Raw genomic sequence first — 26,533 nt, 5'->3', positions numbered from 1 at the left:
ATCAGCCCGTCTACAAGCTGCATATATGTGCACGAGAGCATATACGATATGCGCAAATGTATCGTCTTTAGTTAATGCCCACTGGGCTAAAACGGTCATTCCAATGCCGGCCACTAAGACAAGGTTTCCAATAAAGACCGATTGTGCTGAGCCACCGCGAAAACCCATCATTGCCAATGAAACAGTCAGTAAGTTTGTAGCAAATTCGCCCATTGCCATTGGAACCTATCATACAGCATAAGCACTAGTTGCCTGTATCGTGAGAAAGACAAGAGTATCCTTACCAGGCTGTCAATGGACTAGTTAACGTCCGGATATGGCTTGATGGATACCCTATTCTTCTCTTCATCAATTATTAGGGCTACTATTATAGGTGGAGATCTTCGATCAAGCCTAACGAAGCTGGTAGATAGGAAATGCCAATAGACAATGGTGTAGGAGTTAGAACATGGGTTAGGAGATGAAGCACGTTCTACTTAAATGATATAACTAATTTTAGCTATAAAGAGCTACTAGTTGCATTATTTTACTGCTCATTACTCTTGCACTATTTGCACTTGCTTGTTACTTTTGTATACCTAGAGGTCTGTATTAAGACTCTAATCTGTCTACTAATCCACAACTAAGGTTCCCTTGTACTGTACATGCCTACTAGCACAGCCGCTAACAGTAACGAAGACTAACACATATCTAAGAGGAACTCCGTTTGTAACAAATTAATTTTGAAGTTTTGTACAGAGGCACCCGAGCGTTTGTGCGTCTCAGCATTGTGTAGAGAAAGGAAAGTAGTTGGCTCTATTCCTTTACGTAATATTATTGGAAAGGTAGTTTAGCTACTCTTATCTACAACTGCCTCACAACTAGCTTATATAGTGTCAGCGCTGAAACTTCAGCTTTGGGTCTGTATCGCCTTCTAGAAACAAGTTATTCTGTTTCTCTTCGTCCTTCTTCGGCACTGAAGATGCGTCGGTAAACAGCAACGACACAGTTCCTCGGATCATCTTCCGCTCGCAGTACCTCTTGTGGACACATCCAAGGATAATTCCCGTAGCGGGAATAAACAGCGTTATAACGAGCCAGGCGAACACACGTGCAAGGGATACGGATGCCTGCAGCCGTGGCTGCGCAGGATGCACGATCAATGTCTCTCCGTCAGGTTCGGCCTCTGGAAAGTCAGAATTCAGTGCATTCCACGCCGCAAAATAGGCGTGGCGGATCAAAGTAGCTGTGTAATCGTCTACATTCTCCCATGNCGGCAGTTGCGACGAGTTGGCGACAGATATTTGGGTCATTACAGCCGGCATGAGCGATAGCGCTACCTCTGTCCACACCGAAGGCCCGATTGCGGCCGCGACCTCTTCTTGGGTTGGTGGTGGACCGTCTCGCGGTGCAAGCGGGTTGTACTCAACGACTCTAGGAGATACGAAGTTGCTTTCGGGCGCCCTCACCACACCGGCGGTGAAATTCACGATGCCGTATGCGAAGCATGTTCTACTACCATCAGAGGATTTCCAGACGTCGAAAGGGTTGTTGCTGGGTAGATGGCTAGACAAGTAGGACGGGTCACCAAAGATAGTGGTATTGGAACTAGAACAGGAGCTAAATTGCTGAGTAATGTATAGAACAACAGTCGCGCTGTCGCTCCATTTCGTTTGGACGGGGAAAGTATTCGTGACGTTCGGTACGGGGTACCAGGTCGGCTTGGTAGCGTTCAGTAGAACGGCGCTTCCGGCCCGCCCAGGATCAAATAATGGATTGGTTGAATTGTCAAACTCATCTTCATAACTTTTGAGGTCGTCCGGCGCAGCCTGTGCAGGCCATGTGATGCTGTGGATCTGGATGCAAGGCACTGTCGCGTTTATAAGCGTCGAATTCACCGGCCACGAATTTGGCATAAAACGACGGCAGGTGGCACCGCCAAGAGCAGCAGCAGCTGTTTCTCCTTTTGATATTTGCAAATCAGCTGCGCTCCACAAAGTGGCTAAAATGCCAAGGGCTTTAATCGGCGTTCTCAGTCTTAAACTGCCTTCAATGTAGTAACCCCAAACTGGAGACGTACTTGAGGCTGGAATTTTTGGCAATTGAATGGCTGGCACATAGCCGACCGCAAAGTTCCAGTTTATGCTGCCTGACAGAAGAGGCCTGATGAAAGCTTGTGGAAGGATAAGGAGAAGAACAGCAACAACGGCCCACTCCTGCTTATACGGCCGCTTCCATGGGAATATTCCAAAGCTGGTAACGGTCTTTAGATGCTCTATGCTTAAGCCAACGGTCTCAAATAGTATGAAAGCGCAGCGCCAAGCAAGGATGCCTGTCCACAGGCGGCCGACAAATTCAGTCAATGTAACAGCAGCCGACAGAAGCGTCGTGACATCGGAGACGCGGAAGACGTAGCTGGAGTCTAGCTGCTTTCGGGGCTGCCAGCTGAAGGCAAGGGCCATATAACCATCTATCCAAAAGGCGAGGGCGAAGGCGACAAAGAGAGAGAGGCCGAGGTGGGCGAAGAGTGGTAGCCAAATCCGGATGAAACGACTTGTCCTGGAATTCCATTCACGGTACTCGAACCCTTCTTTCTGAGGTATCTCGAACCCTTCTTTCTGAGGTATCAGGTGTTGATTAGTACATATGCTAAAGAGCATGGTTTGGTAGACTAATTACCTGGGCGACCGGGGCATATGCTTCAGAGGCTGAACTCGGTGCCATCCCGACGAATAAAAGGCACCCAAGTTTGGAGCGGAACGGCTTTGGGAAGATATTATGTAGCCCTCTAAGAAGAGGTCGGGGCCTTACTGATTAATGATGCAAGCAGGGATTCACCAATTTCTTTTAAGGATGGGCAGGTGAGTTAAAATCCCGGGCAAGGCCTACCGCACCTTTCCAGTGAACGTGGTAATAACAGGGGTTTCGCGGGGTGCTTGAGTTGGCTTCCGCTAAGTAACGACAACAATTGGCCGAATTTAACGCCACAAAGAAGCATTACACATCAAGAAGGCTGCGAGGCTGTAACCAATCATCCGTCTATTTCCATGTCAACTGAAAAGGCGCGGTATAGCAGCCCAGAGCGTGGAGCCTGTGTTGGGCACCAAAAACACTCGAGGCCGGTGAGGTGAGTAGGTCTCCAGTCTGAGCGCGTAAACTTCAAAATTACCTCATATTATAAGATTGATTAGCCTAAAGTACTTTGTAAGTAGTCTTGATTGGCTCTATGGCTTGTTATGGTTGTGCAGGTGGCGACGCCACAATTCCCTACTCGTCTCACTTATGCCTACAGTATACCACAGGAGTGATGAGTAAACCAATCTGAGGGCCGTGCAGCCGCATTGGCTACAAACGAAGCGACTTGGCGCATATTGCTGTTGAAAGTTGAACACGCAGACACATTGTGCACCGCTAGCGAGAAAGCGCCAGGCAGATTGTGTCAGAGACGCGGGAGCCACGGCGTGCCCAGGCTCGACTGTGTTGGCGCGAGGGGCTAGTTTTGATAAGCTACCCACGCATAGAGTTCGCGAGAATAAATCTAGCGTGAGATCGACTCGACGTCAAGCTGACTGCTACGGCAACCTGCGGCAAATCCCGCAAATCTGCGCTCCTCAACTATGTCTCAACTCGAGGCGCTTCTCTTCCTTCTATTCATCAGAGCACTAGGCCGAAGTTGTTTCAGTGGCGCCTAGGCGCAGTGAATGGAAGGGTACTGGCTGGAGGGGCGCTGAGATATTTCCGGAAGAACTACGCCTACCAAGTACATATCGTACCACTTTGCTGAAAGCGGTCGTCGGTTAGTGCTGCCGATTCGGGAACGCATCTCTTGTGTCCAAAAGCCTGTACGAGAAGAAATTCTCAGGCCGGCTAAAGGTCAATCCAAACATCCAGGGCTGGTCGAGCGACACCAAAACTTCCCCCCGTATGATCCCGGGTTTTTTGCGTGTCCTGGGGATGAAGAACAGCTGTTCTCACCTCGAAAGCTCTCGTGCACCCACTACACCATCTGAAGATGAGATATGCTCTTCACTAAGCTGTGGGCTAAAACGAACTTAGCGTGCGGAGGTGGCTTGACATCTGGCATCTCGAGGAGACACAACAGACTCCGTGGTTCCAATCCCGGGCCGCCGGGGGACCCGGGGTGAACAGCAGAAACTTCTGCCCAATGCATTTCGGAATTCGGAACACGGGTCTTAGATCTGCAACTTCGGACTTCCAATCGTCACCAATCTCAAAGTCAGTGGTCATGCCTGCCATCGCTGCCTTAGCCTACAGCTGTAGCGGCTATCCCGTCGAATCCGAGTTGCTTCGTTGCGGTATCATGCCGCAAGTTGACCCCGATGCCAGACGCGAAGCCGTTGAGCCGCACGATTCGGTCCAGGTAGTCGTTCCGTTGGGCATAGCGGTCGATGATGTCCTCGACACGCTCCTTGTCATACTAGGACCACCGTAACTTCTGCCTCAGAGACGCAGAGTGAAGCCCTCTCGGAGCTCAGAAGGCTAGACCAAGATTCCTTGTCCGGGGCTAATGCTGGCGGTGAAGGCTTTAGCGAACGACAACCCACAGGGCGGCCATCCCACAAGAGCCACGACTGTTCCGACCGGGATTGCAATCGAGCAGCTTTGAGGCAGTCTCTAGCTTTGCCACGAGCAAGTCGAGGACCGCAAGTATCAGTCCCACGATACTAATAGCGTCTGCCATCAGCATAAGGCGTAGAAAAGACTATTGACTCCTCACGGTTAACGTCAATCCTCTCGTCGCGAAACGCACGGTGTAGCGAAACAGATTTGCCTTTAAGATCTCTTAAGTCCTTTACCCGCGAACATATAGAGCTATAATTAATATTCTATATTCTATAGCTATTATACTCTAGTAGACTAGTCTTTAACGAAAAAACTCGTAGTGGTTTGTCATGCTATCTATCGATCGCTGACGCCGTTAATCGCCTCATTAACAATCCACCCCTATCTGGTCGCGGTTAAAAATGTGTTCTATAATTTCAGGGGGTTAAAAAGGAAGTTTAATTAAGAAATAACATATCTCTTACCTTACAGGCCGCTCTGATCTAATGGATAGACATTCCAAGAGTTTCTCCGGCCAGAGCTAGACCGTGGAGATTTTAGCGTTTCTTTGTTCGCACTAGCGCGTATAGAGTCTGCTTATAAAGCGTAGTATTATCGGGTATTATTTATATCAAGCTATCCCTTTTATAATAGCTATAGCGTATAACGTTCCTTAATTCTTTTTTTTAGGATGTTATATTAAGCTCGGACCCCCGGAACTCGGTTGACCCCTGAACTCGGACGCCTAACCTAATCGGTCACCCCATCAATTTGAGCTACCTACACCAAATTAATCAAGGTCGACCACCTCTGTATACATAGACTTTGATATATTGGCTTTGGCCTTTCGAGTAGACACCCTTTCGGGTCGTGATTTTGTTTCCTTTGCCTTTGCACGTGCCTCTTCCTTCTCTACCTCACCTATTGTTGGAAAACAAGCCCGCAACGATATCACGTGATGAGACTTGTGGGAGAAAGCTCTTGGCAGGAATCTGACCAATCAGACAACTTCGACCGGCGGTCGAAGTTCCTTAAAATCTCTTTAACCACCTATATAGAAAATAAGCAATACATAGAGTTTTTAGCTACATAACCTTAATTTAACAGGTTATAAGCCTAGGTTTGTGCCTAATAAGCTAAACCTAATTGCTTTATTATTGTTACGATAATTGCTATCGCAATATTACCACACGGGCGTTAATAGAAGTTGGTGAACGTTTACTAACTTATAATGCCAAAAAACCTATAATAAGCAGCTACGTAGCTGCTAATAGACTCTACGCCGAATATATAAAAGGATCTTACTAAGGACGAGCCTAATATAGTCTGTAACCAAATAGCGGCACCGGAGGCTTAGGAGGACCTCTTATTTAGTAAATAACCTTACTATCGTTATTATAGAATAATAGAGTTTTAAGAATAAAGCTTTATAATATCCGTATAAGTAGGGGATTAAAAGAAGCTTATTAGAACTGCCTATACTAGCTAAGAAATATATTAAGTTAAAAAACCTACACTTCCTATAAAGGAAACTAATCTAATAACGTTGTTTCTAATAAGGCCTATAGACTGCCTACTATAAACTACCTATAATTAAAGCCCCGCTAATATAAGCGATGAACGTACCGCCTAAACCTCTATTCGAAAGCTCGTTAAACGGAAAGACTAGCCGATATTTAGTATCAATATATAAAACCACCTCCGATCTAAGAACATTAAGTAGGTCCTTAACGATCTACCACAGCCTCTTTCTATACTAGAGTTAATTAAGGAGAAATGGGCAGACTTGGGCTTTACTAGTAAACAGCTAAAAATTAAACCAGCTAAGCTAGTAAAGGAATGGGAGAAACATAAGGAACAGCTAGCCTATATAGCCGGTTTTATTAACTAGAGCGTTAGTAATATTTATAAGCCGTTTATATTAAACGCTAGATAGGCGCCTAAAAAATAAAAGGCCTTAAAAAAACGTTTTAAGGATCTTAATCCGGTAGCTATTACTAACATTATAGCTATCCTCTTTACTAAACGTATATAAGACTTTAAGAACGTAGAGAAGTTTATCTCCTATATTACATTAAACCTTAATCGTCTTATTAAAATGAACTAACCTATTAACTATAAACTTCTTACCTAAGTGGCCCTTCTATATGGGGTTAACTCTACTAAATACGCTTAGTTTAAAACAATAAAATAAATAAATTAGACATAGGAAAACACTAACCCATAAGCTTTAGGCAAGGAACTTATTATTTTTAACAGCGAACTTAATTAAAAAGTCTCTATATTAGTAGTATAATTAAATAATAAAGGGTCTATAAAGAGAAAAATAGCACTAGTTAGGACATGCAAGCACCCTAACTATATAAGATTTAATAAAACTACGCACTATAAAAAAGACTATTAGGAGAGGAAGCCAGATAACACTCTAAAGGAGATTAGCAATAAGATCTGCATAAGGAAGAGGCCTAGGACTTAAGTATCTATCTAGCTTAATAAATATTCCAGTTAAGTTAAGCTTAACATAAATCCATAATAAGAACTTACAGCAGCGGTAGTATAAGCTTAACTAAGTAGGTATAACTTTATCCTCAATACCGCCGCTACCGTCTACTACTATAAAGATCGCGAACTTCTTTTTAACTACGTTAATAACGACACCTTATTAGGGACAGTTGGTCCCTATAGGGCTCGTTTAGTAGGTAAAGAGTCCGTCTCTATATAAACCGCACTACCTAATAGAAGCTATAGAAGCACGCTTACTATACATAATATTTTTTACGTACTATATTTACCAGCAAACCTTCTATCTAAAGGCCGACTTAAAGAAATAGGCGTCTTCTTTAATAATAAAACTTACGAACTTAAATATAACAGCAAAGTAATAGGATACGCGCCTAAAGTTTAACAACTCTACCCGATTTAATAGTATAACTATCCATTAGAATTAGTCCTCTACACAATTAAAGACGACGAAAGCCTACCCATTTAGCATCACCGATTTAGCTACCTTAACTATAATAACCTTAAACGCTACCTAAATGAACTCGGTATTAAGTTTAATAACATTAGCAATAAATACTATAAGCCCTACACTTAATTTAAAGCTAGAAAGAAGTATAATAGAACAGCTTAGGAATAAGCTACACGGCCGTTTTAATTTATCTATACGGATCTAGTGGGATATATTACTCCCGTTAGCTTTAAAGGCGAAAGATACTACGTGTCTTTTACCGACAACTATATAAGGTTTACTACGGTTTATACTATCTATACAAAGGATAAGTAGCTTAGTACTCTATAGAGGTACTATAACTAGATCTACACTAAATTCAACCTTAAAATCGCTAGAATTTATACCGACTATAGAGCAGAGCTTTATAGTAAGAAAGCAACGACCTAAATAGACGATCTAGGTATAGAATTTAAATCTACCGCCTTATACGCTTAGGAAGAGAACGAAGTAGCGGAGCGCTTATAGCGAACCTCCACTAAAATTACTTACTTAATAATTCTTACCGGCAATATACCAAACTTTCTATGGCCTAACGTACTCTTTATAGCTATATATATTAAAAACAGACGTCCTATAAGAGCTCTTAGTAGTATATTACCTTATAAAAAACTTAAGGGTAAACGTCCCTTAGTATACCACCTACGGGCTCTAGGATCTACTATCTACTCCCTTATAGCCAAAGAAGATCGCCTAAAATTAGCTAGGTTCGCTCCATAAGCAAAAAAGGGCGTTTTAATTAGCTATAATAGTAAGATAATCTATTGTATTTAGCTACCAAATAAATAGAAAATTGAGCGCCTTAAGGACGTTAAGATCTATAAAGGTGATATCAGTTTAAAGACTACTACTATATTTATAGAAGAACTCATCAACTTATTTAATAAGCAAGGGAGGGAAAATAAAGACACTACTACCCCTTAGCCGAAGCCTCTATTAAGAAAAAGACAACGAAGAATTAATTAAAAGGAAGGCCGCAATAGCTTACCCCGCGGGCTTAAATCTCTGCCCAAAAACATCACTACTACTACTACTCGATCAGGCCGCTAGACGTTAAGAATTAACCTACTAAGTAACCCCACTGCCTTTTTTATAAGCCTTATAGGTATAAACCAAAGCCTTAACTAATGGGCTAACAATATTAATAAGCTACTAAGCAACTAGGACGACAAAGTAGGCGACAAACTAATAGCCCTTCTATTTACCTTTCCCTTACAATCTATACCTTAAGATCCTTACTTAAACAACCGCAACGCGGTTAATCCTATGGCTCTACTAGCGGGCTATATTTAATATACTGGCTTACCTAATCTTAAAACATATATATCTACTACCTCAATTAACAAAGATAAGCCTTATACTTATAACCGAGTAATTAACGGCCGGCCGTCGAAAACGGATTCTGCACCTGTACGTGGTGACGGCTACGAACCTGGGTCTTCGAAGTTCAGACCCAGAGCTAACGCAGAGACGTTACACAGCGCGTGCAAGTAGGACCTGGTAGTTGTGTGCGTCGTGGGGCGTAGTGAAAGGTTTTCACATGGGATGGTGAGATCTCGAAAACCACTACTGACGGTACCCCTTCACAATACAGCCACTAGTTCTCTTACTAAGCACCTATATAATCTAACGTGGATAAACAGCTTTTAAAAGCATCCCCTAGCCCCTAATGGAAAGCATTAACGACCTTATATTAATGGATGAACGAGTGTACGAGCGAACGAACGAACGAGCAAATATACGGCCCCTTCTAACCCCTAGGGCAGTCGCCCGCGGAGTATACGGTCACTCGCCGTTTTCAACTACTAAATACTACCTAGCAGCTTGGATTGCGACCCACGGTTTTCCCTATCTCCTTTTAACGGAGTGGTAACCCTTAGAGAGGGCCTAGCTAGGGCCTAGGCATAAAAGATACCCAAATAACACAATATCCCGCTCGCTTATTAGTATTACGGTGGTTAGAACGGATGAATCCCCCTTACGCCTTCAATGGCTTTAGGGGGGGGGAGGCAAGGCGTATATGGCAGTGGTCTATATAAGAGATAGCATATAGGGGATGGGCAAGATATGGGACATAAAGAGATAATAAGACATAGTAATTAATTAGCAAGGCCTAGCTGGGACGTAGTGAACCCTAGCTTTAATAAGCTAGAGAGGGAAGCAGTGGTTCCCAAGGAGTTTAAAACATCTAAGGAGGAGGACGTGCAGTAGGCCCGTAGGGCCGCTGCTACGTGCAAACATGGCAAATCGGGGTTTTTTATCCTACTGAGGCTGCTCATAGGGTTTTTCCTCCCCCAACTGCAGGGTTTTCTTTATGTAAATTATAAGTTTTCCCCCCTATGACGGAGTAGTCTGCGTGGGCTAGGATAGGATCTGTATCAGACGTTAATTAAAGAACTACTACTAATTAACGGCCTAAACAGCAAAGAATAGATAAAAGTAATAATAGAGGAAATAGGATCTCTAGTTAAGAACCAGACGTAGGAACTTATTAACTTTACCTCCCTTAAGCCTCCTTATAAGCCTCTTACTGGTAAATAGGTATTTAAAGTTAAAAGGGGATATAACGGCGAGGTCCTCCGCTATAAGGTAAGATAGGTTATTAAGGGAAATCTATAGCAGTACGGTGTTAACTATAACTAGACCTTTACCGCAGTAGTAAAACCTATAGCTTTTAAAGCTCTATTTGCAATCACTGCCTACTATAATCTTAAAATTAAATAGATAGACGTTAAAACCGCCTTTCTCTATAAACCGATTGTTACGGCACTAACCTAACGCATACTGTTTCATACTGTCTTATACTATTCCCTACTATTAGCTAGCCCACCACTAGCGACTTAGCGGCCGGCCCTACTATTTATATACAATACCCCCTTTTCACCTTCTTCCCCTCTTTATACCATAACGTAGTTATTTAGTCTACTTTATTACAGCACTGTGACAGTTTGTGGTATCTTTAATTTACGCCCCATTGCGATCACTAATTCCCCGTATCTTAGCTAATTAACCTCCGCCCCAGAGCAATCGCGACCTACGCGCGCCTCTGCTAAAACTAATACGTCCCCAGCATAGTCCTAGAACAATCCTTAGTTTTTACCTAGCGCCTAAATAGGCGACACTAATGACGCCAAAATGGCCGAAACCTAGAACCCCTACGACGTTTTTGTAGACCTATTTACAAAGATATACCCTAATATCGCGTGGACAATCCGCCGCTCCCCACTGTACCCTAAAACCTTTAAGCCTAGCAAAGCTTACCTTACCCTTATTAACTATACCAATGAGTTCCTTAACAATATTAAAGTAGGACTACAGTGTATATATAATATAAACACCGCCAACAAGAAAGCCAACGAAAACCTTAGTGCCCTCATCGCTTCTTAGATAGGAACTATTAACTTCTAAGTAAAGACTATTACCGTTCTAAAACAATTAACCCCTATAACAACGGTAGTAACCTAGTAGAAAAAACGGAGATCTAAAGACCCGCTAATATTTAGCGGAAAAGGTACCCCGCTAGAACAATAAGCTAATTTTAAAACCTAGCACATTAAGATTAAGGGAGTCTTCGACCGGGACTAGGACTACTTTAATATAGTTTAGTCCTAGATCCTTTACATCTCGGATATACTAAAGGATAAGGCCTATAAGTTTATTAAGTAGGGCCTAGAGCTTATATATAAGAACCCAAATAATACATCTACGTGGAAATGGCCTACTAAGGAAGATATACTTAAAGACCTTATTACCTACTATAAGGTCTATAATATAACCCAGGTCACAAAGAATAAGCTTAACTATTTCCCCTAAGGCGAGCGTAATTACTAGTCCTAAAAGGGAGAGCTTAATAAGCTAATAGTCCGCGCCAAGAAGACAGACGAATAGAAGGTGGACCTATTCTAAAAGTTTATCTCTTTAAAGATGGAAGAGCTGGTACTTAGACTAGCCTATGAAATTAATAACAGCGACTATATAGGTTAGAGTAAGTAGATAAATATATTCGCTAAGAACCTCGCGAACTATATACACCGAGCCAACCTTAAAAAGAACGCTAACCACTACCTACCTGCCTAAGCCCCTGCCCCTATGTTAACCCTAACCCTAGTAGTAACTAGAGAACCTATAGACCTTAATAGAATCTTAGATACAGAGCGCAAGCGCCGCGTTAATAATAGACTGTACCTTACTTATAGCCTGCCTAGCTACTAAAAGGATGCCTATAACCCCGCTAAGATAGCAAACCTAGTCCTAATGCCACCCCGTTAAATAACGCGAATAAATAACCGCGGACGCGGCGACTATAGAGTCCATTATAGACGCGGCGACCGCGGAGCCTATTATAGCCGCGGTGGACAACCCCCCCCCTTTAACCCTACGGCTTAGTTACTCCAAACTATGCCCTATATGGGAGCCTAACCCGTTAATAACGCCTAGTATTAGTGACTTCGCGCTAGCAAATACGAATACGGCCACGTCGTTAGTAAGGTATTATCTTTTTATACCCCAACCGAAATAGAGATAGACACCGCTAGCCAGACGGACACTGGACCGCCCTGCTAAGACAGCCCTGTACCCTAGTTATTAAAAGGCAAACCCTTAAACTAAGTTGCGCCTAAGGGTCTAAACCATATAAGGAGGAAGACGAGAAGATTAGGTCCCTGTTACTAGATTAATTAGTCCTTTCTATTAGTAAACTGCTACTTAATTTTAGATTAGTAAACAGTAATAAGAAATTAATCCTTATTTAAACCTAACTCTCCTTATTACGTAACCTATACCCCTAAGTTTATATTAATATAGTAAGCCTAGTGGACTCCGGTAGTACTATAATGGCATTTACTAACGCAGAGTCTATTATAAGAAAGTATAATATTATAACCAAAAAGCTGCTAGCACCTAGGCCACTATGCCTTACAGACGGCATCCCAACTTCGCTTATTATAGATTACTTTACCGCCCAAATATTAATCGGCCTCTATACTAAAGCTATGCTCTTTTTCGTTACTAAACTCTCGCCCGCTACCCTAATTATCCTAGGTATGCCCTAGCTTCAAAAGCATAAGCCCTATCCTAGCTTTAGGAAACTTAAAATCCGCTTTAACTTAGATTACTACTTTAGGTACTACCTCTTATAGGGAATAGCTGATGTTAATAGGGACGCCCTATATAGATACTTAGCACTACTAAGCCTAGTGCCTAAAACTATATATAAAGCCTTAATAGTAGAAGACGTTCCTAATAAAGGGGAGCCTATACAGCTGCAAAGAAACGAGATAGTAGAAGACTAGACTAACTTAGCACTTAAGACCAAAACAATGGGCTAGCTAGCCCTGCCAAGACTAAGGAAGAAGGTCCGCTTTGCGCCGCTACTACTAAGAAACTAACCCTAACCTAGGCACTATTTAAACCCTAGCCGCCTAGCCTAATACCTAGAACTAAGCCATATACCATATACGTATACTACAGCTTACGTTACAGTAAGGACTAGCTATAGAACTACTAAGACCCGGATAATAGAAACCGCGCTACTATAACGCCTAACCTTATACCCGTCTCCCACGCGTACCATATAGGGCCGCCGCCTTATTTCCGCCCCCCTAGGCTAACTGAGCCGTACTAGCCTAGCCGTAGCACCGGAGAGCTAGATACGCCCTAACCTAGACGATATTAAATACACCCATACTATTAATTTTACCCAGTTCTATAAATAAAAAGACGTAAAGGTAATAAGGATCTATATAGCAGAGCTAGTAGGACTAGTTAAATAAGATAAGCACCAACAGCTACTTAAAGAGCTGCCTATAGGCCTAATAAAAGTACCAAACCTATTAAAAAGGTCTTTCTACCAGCTAGTAGAAGGCAACTATATAATAAAGGAAGCCTATAAAGCGCTCCCCCCCTATTTTTACGACTTCCTTAAGATAAATCTAAAAACTAAACCCAAGCTTTTATATCGGAAGATAGTCGACACCGATATTAAAAAATTCCTAAAAGGCAAACCAGGATTAACCCGCAAAGATATTCTACAACGCCTACTAAAGGAGTTTAGTAAATATATTAAGCACTTCCTCCCTAAGAACGTAGATAAGCTGCCCCCTTACCGACCATAGGACTATAAAATTAAGATCACCCCCGGAAACTAGGCCCCGTACTATAAAAATAGACCACTCTTACCTACTAAACTTAGGTATGTAAAGAAGTGGATTAATAAGATACTGGATAAGGGTTTTATCCGCGAATCGACCTCACTAGCTACTATACTACTCCTCCTCGCTGCTAAGCCTAGCGGCGGTGTACGAATCTGCTATAACTACCGAGGCCTAAACACAGTTACTATTAAGAATCGATACCTACTGCCACTAATCCGCGAGACACTTAACGCACTTTATAGCGCTAAGTACTTTACTAAACTTAATATAATTGCTGCGTTTAACCGGATCTGGATTACGGAGGGCTATAAGTAGCTTATAGCATTTATTACCCGGTTCGGACTCTATAAGATGCTAGTTATACTATTTAGCTTTTATAACGCACCCGCTATATTTTAGAACTATATTAACTATATTTTATATAACGCCCTTAATAACTACTACACTGCCTACCTTAACGACGTTTTTATCTTTTCTAAAATATGTACCGAGCACACTAAGTATATAAATAAAGTTATCTAAAGACTTAGTAATGCTAGACTTTAGATTAATATTAATAAGTTTAAGTTCTACTCTACTAAAACAAAATACCTTGGCTTAATTATCTCGACTAATGGTATAACTATGGACCCTAAGAAGATACAGGCCTTATAAGAATAGAAGGACCCGACATTAATTAAAGAACTATAATAATTTCTCGGCTTCGCGAACTTCTACTAACGATTTATCTAAGGCTACTCTGCTATTGCTATACCTATAATAAAACTTCTAAAGAAGGATATTGGATGGCTATAGGGACTAAAACAAGCCAAATCGTTTAAGGCCCTTAAGGGAGCCTTTACTTCAGCACTAGTACTAGCATACTATAACTATATAAAGAAAACAGTGGTAGAGACAGATGTATTAAATTGGGCTTCCAGTGGAGTCCTTTCCCAGTATAATAACGACGGAAAATTAAGACTGGTTGCATTCTTCTTTATAAAGTACTCCGCGCTAGAATATAACTATAAGATCTACGACAAAGAACTCCTAGCTATTATTAAGGCTTTAGAGGAATAGTGTCCTAAGCTATAAGGGACTAAGGAGCCGTTTAAAATTATTACCAACTATAAGAACCTATAGACGTTTATAACTACTAAGCAGCTAAACTAGCGCTAAGTTTAGTAGGCAGAGTTCCTTTTATAGTTTAACTTTGTAATTATATATAGACCTAGCAGTAAAGCCACGCTCCCTAATACCCTAAGCTGGCTACTAGGAATAAGGCCTAAGGACGCTAATAATAAACGCCTCCGCTATTAAGCCTAAGTCATTATACCGCCCTAGAAAGTTAACCCTATAATCTTAGAAGAATTACTATATAAGTCCCGTAACTCTAATAACGCAAAGTTTATAGCCGCTCTAGACCCTAAAATAGCTAAAAAGTCACTAGACGAGTTAATCTAGCTAGGATACTAGGAGAACGAACTCGCAAGAGATATGGTAGCAGCCCTACGTAATTGGAAAGCTCGCCGTTAGCTAAAGAAAATTAGGAAATTACTTTATTGCGATAAGTTAAAATGTAGTATTGTTAACGGATAGATCTACTTCCGCTAACATCTCTTTGTCCCTAATGCCTTAGACCTCCGCCTAAAAGTTACCTATTACTCTTATAGCAGCGGCCCCGCTAGTTACCCTAGCTAGGTTAAAACTCTTAACCTCTTAAACTAAACATACTAGTGGCCAGGAATCTCCTAGTTTACGGCTACCTTTGTTAAAGACTGTGCCCTATGCTTTTGCACTAAGACCCCCCATTCTGCCCCGCCCGGTTTCCTAAAGCTACTAGAATTACCCGCCCGCCTATAAACTAATATCTTAATTAACTATATTATAACGCTACTAGTATACTAACGCCATGGTAAGGTATATAAATATATCCTTATTATTATAGACCGCCTAACTAAAATATAATACCTTGTTTTAGTAACAGAACTCTTAACAGAGGAGTTAGTTAATGGCTTTGTTAATAACGTATATAAGCTCCACAGTACATTAAGTACGATTATCTCTAATTACGGTATATAATTTATTAGCGACTTCTAGCGACGATTAAGTAAACGCCTTAAGACAACCTTGCAACTAAGCTTAGCCTAGCACCTAGAAACGGACGGCTAAATTAAAATTATTAACGCCGCCGTAAATAAATACCTTTATGCTTTTGTTAGCTTTATATAGGACGACTAGGTTAACTACCTGCCGCTTACTAAGTTTACTACAAATAACCAAGTTAATAAGAGCATAGGCATCTCCCCGTTTTTTACAAATTATAGCTTTAACCCTTACCTTAGAATTGAGCCTGCTGGCCCCTGCCTACTAACACTATTAGTATAAGCAAAGAAGGAGTTCTTCCACGCAGACTCTATGGCCAACCGCTTTAAGCAGATATTAACATAGCTTAAGGCCCTAGCCTAGATTTTACAGTAACGCTATAAAGATAATGCTAATACCCGTAGGGATAAGAGCGCGTTATTCTATAAAGGTAATATGGTTATAGTTAGCTTAGAAAATATAAAGATAAATAGACCTAAGAAGAAATAGGACGACAAATGGGACGGCTTATACCCCGTACTCGCAGTATACTAAGGGGCAGTTGTAGTAGACCTTCCGGACCATATTTAAGTAAATAAATCCTTTTATATATCTAAGGTCCGCCTCTAGGCTGCTAAAGAGATCCCTAGCCAAGCAAATATTAATACTGTAGAGCGCCGTAATATATAAGGACGAGTGGCAGAGAGAGACGATAACGGCAATATAGAAGATAAATGGGAGTTTAAGAAAATCCTTAATGTACACGATGAAGACCCCTAGGGCCTAACTTATGAGATTAAATGGAAATATTATAAGGATATAACCTGGCAGCTAAAGGAAGACCTAAAGGGTTGTAAATAAGCTGTATAGCGCTTTTATAAGCAACACCCTAAGAAGCTAGGACCCCCAGACTGGGTACGAGATAAGGAAAAGTTACGCTAAGGTTACGGCCGACCACCGCATTAAAATTTATGGTAGTTAAGATGTTATAGAACTTTAACCAGCGGTTAAAGTTGTCTAATTGGCTAAATTCTTACTAAGAAACGCCACACGGACCAGTTTGGGTGGCGGTGTGGAGTTCTGCCGACCTTACTTACTAAACTAACTAATTAGGATTTTCTATGCCCGGTATAGAAAATCGCCATTAGCTTAGTTAAGGGCGGTAAGCGGAACTAATATCTTTGCGGTAGAAAATAGACAACCCCGTACACTGCCTATTTTTAAGTTATCTATTCGGTTTAGGGACCAAACCATCTAGGGGAGAGGAGTACTGTTACGGCACTAACCTGACGCATACTGTTTTATACTATCTCGTACTGTTCCCTACTGTTAGCTAGCCCACCACTAGCGACTTGGCGGCCGGCCCTACTATTTATATACAATACCCCCTTTCCACCTTCTTCCCCTCTTTATACCACAACGTAGTTATTCAGTCTACTTCATTGCAGCACTGTGACACCGATTGACTAAGAACTTTATATAGTTATACTAAAAGGCTATAAAAAAGCCGGTAAAGTCTACTACCTTAAGAAGGCCCTCTACGGACTAAAATAGTTACCTTAAATCTAATACGAGACGCTTTTAAAGTCTCTACTAGAAAAGCTTAGACTTTGCTATATATACGCGGATTATAGTATATTCGCCACTAATAAAGAATAAAAAGGTTTAATTATTTCTACCTACATTAATAATACCAAAATTATCTATAAAGATATAGCGGTAGTTAATCGGGCAAAAGTAGAGCTTAAGGTAGCCTTCTAAATAATAGATCTTGGGCCAATAAGCTTTTACTTAGGTATAATAGTTAAAAAAGATCGAATAAAGAAGAAGATTATACTCTTATAGCAAGCCTACCTTATTAAAGCTCTTAAACGCTTTAGATTGCGAAAAGCTAATACCTTACTAGTACCCATAAAGCACTTAATTAAGCTTATAGCCAATTAAAAAACTACTAGCAAGGATAACGTTAGAAGATACTAGAGTATAGTTAGTTTAGTTATATTTCCTATAATAAAAATAAGGCTAAATATCGCCTTTGCGGTATTAACAGTAAGCCGTTTTGCTTATAATCCTACCTCTACCTATATAACGGCCGTAAGGCTTATCCTTTAATACCTAGCTAGCTCGCTTAATAGAGGAATTACCTATAAAGGTAATAAGAACCTAGACCTTATACTAATTAGCTTTAGCAACACTAACTAAGGACAAGATAAAACTATAAGACACTTTATATTAGGCTTTATATTTATATTAAATAGAGGACCAATTTTATAGAAATTAAAGCTATAAGCTACCGTTTTGCTATTAACATACTAATTAGAGTACACAGCTCTAACGGCTGCAGTAAAAGAGGCTATATAGCTTCAACTTTTACTTACTAAACTAGGCGTACTGGACCAAAGTAAACAGTTTACTAAGATCCTAATTAAAACTAATAACCAAGCTATAAAAGCGTTGGCTAAAAATCTAGTTTAACACAATCAAACAAAGCATATTAATATCCAGTTTTACTACGTAAGAGATAAGATAAATAGTGGCAGGATTAACCTTGTATACGTCGCTTTAATTAATATAGCAGCCAACGGCCTTACTAAGCCTCTTACGGGTCCTTAATTCTACGCCTTCCTTAAACACCTTCGGATAGTGCAGAAACTTAATTAACTATACTAGACCTTAATAGGAAATCAATACACAACCAGTAAATTCTCAGAAAGTGCGCTAAATAACGCCTTAGGGCCTTAAGACAAGTGACAGAACTCAACCTACTACCCAAACCTACTACTTAAACCTACTACCCAAATCCAACGGCCATAATATTAGAGAGGGCTTATACTAGTAGGAAGGATAGATATACTTTAGGAGAGATATAGGGTAAGGCTATAGGGCCTCTAGAGCTCTATAGGCAATGTAGAACACCTATAGGGAGGTACTACTAAAATTTTAAGAGACGTTTTATAGAACACCTTTTCTACCTTAGAGGAGCTTCAGCAACCCTTATTAAGCAGTCTTATACCCCTATATATAGTGTATATAGCGGTATCGTTAACTAAGCTTAAGGGAGGGTGTTAGAAAATAAGCCCGTAACGATATTACGTAATAAGACTTATGGGAGAAAGCTCTTAGCAGGAATCTAACCAATCAAACAACTTCGACCGGCGGTCGAAGTTCCTTGAAATCTCTTCAACCACCTATATAGAAAATAAGCAATACACAGAGTTTTTAGCTACATAACCTCAATTTAACACCTATAGCTTCCTTAATCGAATCTATATTTACAAACTTTGTATTTAGATTTACGGCTACCTGCTTACGTCTTTTTAGGCCCTTAAGGTCCTCAAGCTGCGATTATAAGCTATATATTTGAGCTTCCTAATATATAGCATGCGCAGTAAGTTGCTTAAATCGTCGAGCTACTTTTTATAAAAGGGCCCTTATCTTCCAATTAGGCGTACGCTCGATACAAAGGCCCTGTAGCATATTATACATATTACGTAGTTTCTTTAGGGTGGCAAGAGCGTCAAATTGATCGATTTTAGGTTGCTTAAAGCTTAAAGCCTCTGTTATAACCTTCTTTTTAACCTACGAGGATTCGAGACCTTTACGCGGATTCCAGGGGTAGATACTAGATACGCGCTACCCAGATTTAATCACTCTTGCCGTTAGGCCTTCCTCCTATACCTTATAGTAATACTTAATAAAGCGATACTTCTTAATTAGAGCTGCGTCGTTGATATATACAAGCTCCATAATCTACTCTTAATATTTTAACTTAATCGGGCAAAAGTATAATAGATCTAGGGGTTATAAAACGTGCGTCAAATAAGGGGGAAGAAAGACGAGCCATACATTATTAATCTTACATTCCCATAGAAACTCTATGGTATAGTAGCTTCTATAGCCGTTAAGAATAAGCAATCAAAGGTTATTATTACCAGACGGTTTAGTTTCCGGTAAGAAGACTTTCGTAAGCCAATTAAATGCGATATAATTAGCTATCCAACCGTTCTTTAAGGTCGTATATACCTAATTAGGCACCTTATTGTGGTGGAACCAGCTTATTTAGATGTGCTTTCCCTTAAAGATTACCAGAGGCGGAATTAATCGGCTAAGTACTAAGATTAACTCCACAATAGATACCTATTCGCAATCTTCGGGCGATTATATAAGGGTCTTCTTTTTTAAGGCGTCTCCTAGTCTTACTAAATTTGTGTATACACCTAATACGATACTAGATTCGTCCATATTCCAGGTATTCTCTACCTATACGCCGCTTGACTTCTACACCCTCTCTAAAAGATTATAGAACTCTTAAATTTGCTTAGGTTATACTCCCTTAGCTCTAGCAGCCTCTATTAGTCAGCCGACCAAGGATTTAATTTAAGGATTGCGTTATAAGTAGGTAGAGACCCATAACTTACCAAGGACCCTAGTGTTGCAATTTTAATCAATAATTCGACCCGCCATTTCTTGTAGTCGGGTATGCGACGGGGCAAATCCTTATAGGTCTTATTTAAGTACCTAATTGGTAAGGAAGTCTTCTTACATAGGAGTTAATAGCTATTTATACTAGTGAGCAATTCGTCATAGCTGCTTGCCACCCATATAATCGTAAAATGTTGACGGAGGGACACCGTATACTCGCGCAGCTTAAGTACCAGACTCAAATTTGCCGGCATTAAAATCTGCGATAGCCATTTATAGGTTCTACTCCTTTTAGTCTATATTAAACAATTAGTGATATAAAAAATAGGTGGGCAAGTCAGTAGGTTAATTTTAGTGTGGTGACCAACTTCCGGGGGTGACTAACTTCTAAGGGTCCAAGCTTATATACTATATTTTATTATTATAAGGTTAACGCTTACCTCTATAAGAGGAAGAAGCCCTTATTAAGTTTATCTAATAGATATCTAACCTTAGACAACCTATATAAGTAAAGTATATTCCCTTACTAGCCTTTTATATTACCCATCTTACTTACTAAAAGTTATTCTACTTACTAGGTTTTAAAGCCTCTAACTACTATATTATAAGAGCTTCGCAAGAAGATATAGTATAGGGATATTAAGTACCTAAAACTACTGCCTATAGTTTATAGCAGTCCTCTATTAATAAAATTGCTTTATTTATAAGTCCCTAACCCTTTACTATAAATACAAGATTGTTTATACTAGTTAGCGTATCTAGATAGTCCGCTTCTAGCTTCTTCTTACTTATCTCTATTACTTATACGTCTAGCTCTTCCGCTATATCCTACTGCCCTTAATTCTAAAGAGTTAACGCTAGATTAGCTATATTAATTAATATATCTAAATAGTCCGCTCCTAGCTTTTTCTTATAAGTCTCTATTACTTATACATCTAGCTCTTCTACTATATCCTACCACCTTTAATTTTAAAGAGTTGACTCTAGATTAGCTATACTAGTTAGCGTATTTAAATAGTCCGCTTTTAGCTTTTTCTTACTTATCTCTATTACTTATACCTCTAGCTCTTCCGCTATATCCTACTACCCTTAATTCTAAAGAGTTAATACTAAATTAGCTATACTAGTTAGTATAAAAGGATAGTCCACTCCTAGCTTCTTCTTATAAGTCCCTATTACTTATACCTTTAGCTCTTCTACTATATTCTACCGCCCTTAATTGTAGTAAATTAACGCTAGATTAGCTATGCTAGTCAGCGTAAAAAAATAGTCCGCTTTTAGCTTTTTCTTATAGGTCTCTATTACTTATACCTCTAGCTCTTCTACTATATCCTACCGCCCTTAGTTTTAAAGAGTTAATGCTAAATTAGCTGTACTAGTTAGTGTATTTAAATAGTCCACTTTTAGCTTCTTCTTATAAGTCTTTATTACTTATACCTCTAGCTTTTTAGCTATATCCTATTAGCTTTTAAGTTTATATACTAATCCTACTATACCTATACTCTATAGCGTATTATTATACTCTTAGCCTAAAACTCTTCTCCTTACTTTTATTAACTTTAAAGCAAACTCTTTAGTATTAATAATATTGCTAATCTCCTCTATATACTATACTATATAATATAATAATATAGCCTATTCTACTAGCGGATTTTCCTTTTCTAGCCGTTACCCTATAGCCGACTTAGCGTATAGAAATAGCGCCTAGTATACTGTCTAGTTCTTATAGTCTCCTATTAAAAAAGCGGCGTAAAGTTTATTTATAAAACGCTGCTTCTACTACTTAAGCTAATTATAAACTTTTAGCCATTTCCGTATTACTAGTTATACTAGCCTATATATTTTAAAAGTTACGCTATTTATATTTATGGATATAAATAAGTAGTTATATAGCATTAGGACATTAGCTTTAAATCTATTATCGCTTATACTAGATTACATTATATTATCTTTATCCTCCTAGACCTAATAGTTGCTATTATACTCGTTCTAATCTTATATAAGGGATATTATTACAAACACCTCAGGTTGCCCTCAGGACAACCCCTAAACGCCTCTTAAATAGTCGCCGGTTACGTGCCAGAGGTATATACCCGTAGTATATAATCTCCACAATCCCAGAGGCCTTACCTCCTTAAGGATTCATCTCTCTTACTAATCTATCCTATTCTAATCATGTCCTTATAGCCCCCTATCTATAAGATCCCCTTATATTTAAATCCTTCCTACTCTTTTTTAGAAGGGCAGTCGGCTTTAAGGACTAGATTATTTATTTACATCTTTTATTTATAACCACTATCCTCCCTTAAAATCTCGCGATAACCTAAATGGAAACTCCACGGATACCTTATAGAAAGCCGTCGCGCAAAGGCAAAAAGGTCCCTCTAATAGCGAGAGATTACGACAATATAACCCTCTAGGCAAGACGGCTAAATAAGCCCTAATACCCAGATACTCTAGGAGCTCGAAGACTTTCGCACACCTACGGTTACTACTAAGAAAAACGCAAACACCCTCTATAATGGTTGTAACGCTACTAAAAAGTAACCGGAACCCCTCTAGCCCCACCTAGGCTAATTAGAAGATTAAGCGCCAGAGGCAACCCTAAGATCTTCCCCTAAGCTAGAAATACTAAAGGAATATACTAACGCGTCTAACCAGGGACCTAACTAAAACCCTCCCGGAAAACTACCGGCCCATAATTAGCATAATAGCGGTATATAGACTGCTTATAAGCTAAGTGGGCCTACCCCTTTAGGAAACTAAACTTAAACACTAACTTAAGACCCAAGGCTTATTAGAAAACCTATACTAGCCACTAGTACTAATACTACCTCTATAGTAGGAGCTTCCCTAGGCCCGAGTTCGGAAGGTTAAAAGCCCTATACTAATCTCCTTTAAGATAGATATTGGGAAGCTATCGCAAGGCTCTCGGAAGCCATATAAGAGGAAGCTACTAATAAATATATTAGAACCTTTTAAGGGCAAATCTATATCTAGCAGGGTTTAATCTAAGCTAGGTAAATTCTTTTATAACCTAGTTAAGGCTAAGGGCTTTCTAGGGGCTACTTAGTACCTACCTAAAAAGGTATAGAAGACTTAAAAAGGCACCTATATAATAAATGGAAAAAGGATATAGACCAACTAGCTAAGGCCTCTAGTAGTCTAGAACTTCGTCATAAACCCAACGCCCAATAGCTAGACAATTGGGTTCGCGAGGTAGATAACTTCTTTAAGATGCTAATAATATAAGATAATACCAAAGAGCGTATATACTAAATTATTAGCAAGATTAAAGACCGATTACTAAACCAGATCGCGCTTAATTAACTTAATAAAGAGCAAATTATAATATGGCTATAGCTACAGACCTTCCTAAAGAGTTAGACCTAAGATCCGAATATTATATAATATAACAATATAGAATAATTCTAAAATAGTATACAGCTAGACCATTAAGACTTCCGCCAGTTTATAAACTTTATAGAAACTTATACTTAATAGATAGATCTAAAGCCCTTTAAAAACAAGGACGGTAGCGTTTATAAAAAGAAGAAGATCGGATTTATCTAGGCTAAAATTAAGCTAGTAATTTATAATAAAATAAAGCGCGTAGGAGCTCTACCGCGGATTACCGTATATACGGATTTCAAACGAGCAGTTCTAAACGCTAAGGATATAGTAAAAAACTAAACCTCTTCCGGTAGAAAGCTAGGGGGTTACTAAAAGCATAGGCACTCTAGTAGTAATATAGGGCAAACCTAACCTTTAAAGAAGCCGTTCTTAAAAAGAACTTTAAAAGGGTTAAAGTTAGGAACCTTAAATAACGGGAAGGACTCCTAGGGCTAACCTAACACCCATCCGGCACCTTTATAAAAATACTCTAAAAAGTTAAGAGAAAACTCTAGAGGTAGATCCTATTAGAAAAATAAGTAGGGTAATAACCATACTAACAATCTAAAAAAAGAAAAGCCCTAGTTATAGACCTCTTCTAGCTACAACTAGGGTAAGATACAGAAGGAGAGACTCTCTATATTGCTATTAAGCTAAAAATAACACTCTCTATAGGTAAGGTATAACAGTTCTAAGCACTATATAATAGCGGCGCTAAAATCAATCTTATATAATATAATTTGGTAAAAGAGTATAAACTTATCCTATTATAAAGGTAGCGGAAACCTATTATAGGCTTCCTAGATAAGCATTAAATTAAGCTATAGAGTGCCTATAAGCTTATAGTATTAGTGGCCGACATATATAACTACACTAAGGTAGTTGGCCCGTAACCCTTCTAGGCGGCTAACTTTATAGGTTATAACCTTATTTTTAGATACCCTTAGCTTATAGAAGCAGATCCTAAGATACGCTTCAAAACTAGAGCCTTTAAATAGTAGAACGATAAAGATTTAGAAGGGTGTATATTACTAATAAGCTTAAAGAACATCCTGAAGAATATAGCCCCAGGCAAAATAGTATACACTCTATACCCAAAGGAGTATCGGATCCAACCCCTATTTAATAGCAAGATAGGTATAGAGCCTAGTATAGGTAACAACCTCTCTATAATGGAGACCCTATAGGGAACTACTAGATAGGTCACAGAGACATTATAGGGAGGCGGCAATCTTAAGAATCTTATAAGATACTTTAACCGCTATAGGTTACTCTAGCTTAAGCAATATACAGAGAGTATACTACGGTACCTCAAACACTATATCAAGAAGTTCCCTACCCTCTACTAGCTACCATATAAAACGGTTTAATATACAGTGGCAACCATATATAAGCAACCACTATAGCGCACGACGCTGCCCGCAAGCATCATAAGGGAGCTCCAAAACCTACCTAATAATAACGCGGAAAATAAACGCGACCCTAATTTATCAAATATTCCAGTAGGCCTAAGGGACTTACTAAGGGTATTTTCAGGCAGGAGAGCTAAAGTCCTACCGTAGAACTTGGAGTACAATTATACAATTAATCTAAAAGAAGGCAAGCAACCGCTAAACCTTTCTATCTATAACCTCTCACACAAAGAGCTTAAGATCCTACGGGAGTACCTTAATAGCTTACTAGAAAAGGGGTAGATCCAGCCTAGTAAGTTACTATTAAGTATACCAATCCTCTTCGTTCTAAAACTAGATAAAACTATAAGGCTATATATAGACTATTACGGTCTTAACAAGATTATAATTAAGAACTATTACCCGCTACCACTAGTTAGTAAAATGCTAAATTAACTATCTAGGGCGAAGATCTTTATAAAGTTAGATCTATAAGACGCCTATTATAGGCTCCGTATTAAAAAAGGGGATAAGTGGAAAACCGCTTTCAAGACCTAATACGGCTACTTTAAGTATCTAGTAATGTCTTTCGGGCTAGCTAATGCGCCTATAACATTCCAATTGTACATTTATAGAGCCTTAGGGGGACTAGTCGACCGCACATATATCATCTATTTAGATAACATCTTGATCTACTTAGAAGACAAGGATTAACACAAGTAATACGTCCGCAAAGTACTGGAACGTTTAGATAATTAAGGCCTCTACGCCAAGGCGTTAAAGTATATCTTCAACACCAAGCAGGTCAAGTTCTTAAGGTATATTATAACGCCTATAGGTGTAGTTATGGACCCAATAAGGGTGTAGACAATTTAGGAGTAACCGGAGCTAAAGAGCTACTAGGATATTTAAGTATTCCTAGGCTTTACCAATTTCTATAGGCGCTTTATCTATAACTACTTAGACGTTACCTAATACCTATTTAACTATATTACGGAAGTTTTCTAAGACCCAACCCAAAAAGTAAAAAGCTTAAAGGCGGCAAGGAAGAAAACTAAGAAGGGACCAACTAAATAGTATAAGCTATAGTTATGGCCTAGAAAGGTTTAGAAGGCCTTCTAAAAACTTCACATAAAGTTTATAAAAGCTCTATTACTGCGGTATTTTAACCCAGATCAGCCATTAATAATAATCACTAATATATCAAATTTTGCCCTTATTAGTATCCTACTATAACCTAATAGGCATCCGGACGCTACCCAGCTCTATTAAAAACTAGTAGCATTTTATAATAGAAAATTCCAGGGACCTAAAGTTAGGTATTATACCCACAATAAGAAACTACTAGCTATAGTTAACTGCTTTAAACAGTAGCGATACTGCCTTAAGCACACAAGCCATACCACTTGTGTACTCTTAGATCACTATAATCTACGCTACTTTATAACTATAAAGGAGCTTACACCTTAACAAGCCAAATAGGCAGAGAAGCTTACGCGATTTAATTTTAAGATTAAATATAAGCTAGGGGAAAACAACCCTACCAATAGACTATTATA

At 39.5% G+C, this 26,533-nt stretch overlaps 1 protein-coding gene across 1 annotated transcript; it reads right to left on the bottom strand.

The window, feature by feature from the left end:
* Window positions 1-875: 875 nt before the first annotated feature.
* K441DRAFT_680098 (uncharacterized protein) lies at window positions 876-2,639 on the bottom strand (the record flags this gene model as incomplete). The annotated part of the gene is made up of 1 exon (XM_067651338.1): window positions 876-2,639. The coding sequence occupies one exon, from the start codon at window positions 2,637-2,639 to the stop codon at window positions 876-878; it is 1,764 nt and encodes a 587-aa protein (XP_067500377.1).
* Window positions 2,640-26,533: the final 23,894 nt, after the last annotated feature.

The sequence above is a fragment of the Cenococcum geophilum genome (assembly GCF_001692895.1).
Source record: "Cenococcum geophilum 1.58 unplaced genomic scaffold K441scaffold_44, whole genome shotgun sequence".
Taxonomy (NCBI): Eukaryota; Fungi; Ascomycota; class Dothideomycetes; order Gloniales; family Gloniaceae; genus Cenococcum; species Cenococcum geophilum.
The sequence above is the reverse complement of the archived record's forward strand: the minus strand, read 5'-3'. Positions and strand labels throughout refer to the sequence as shown.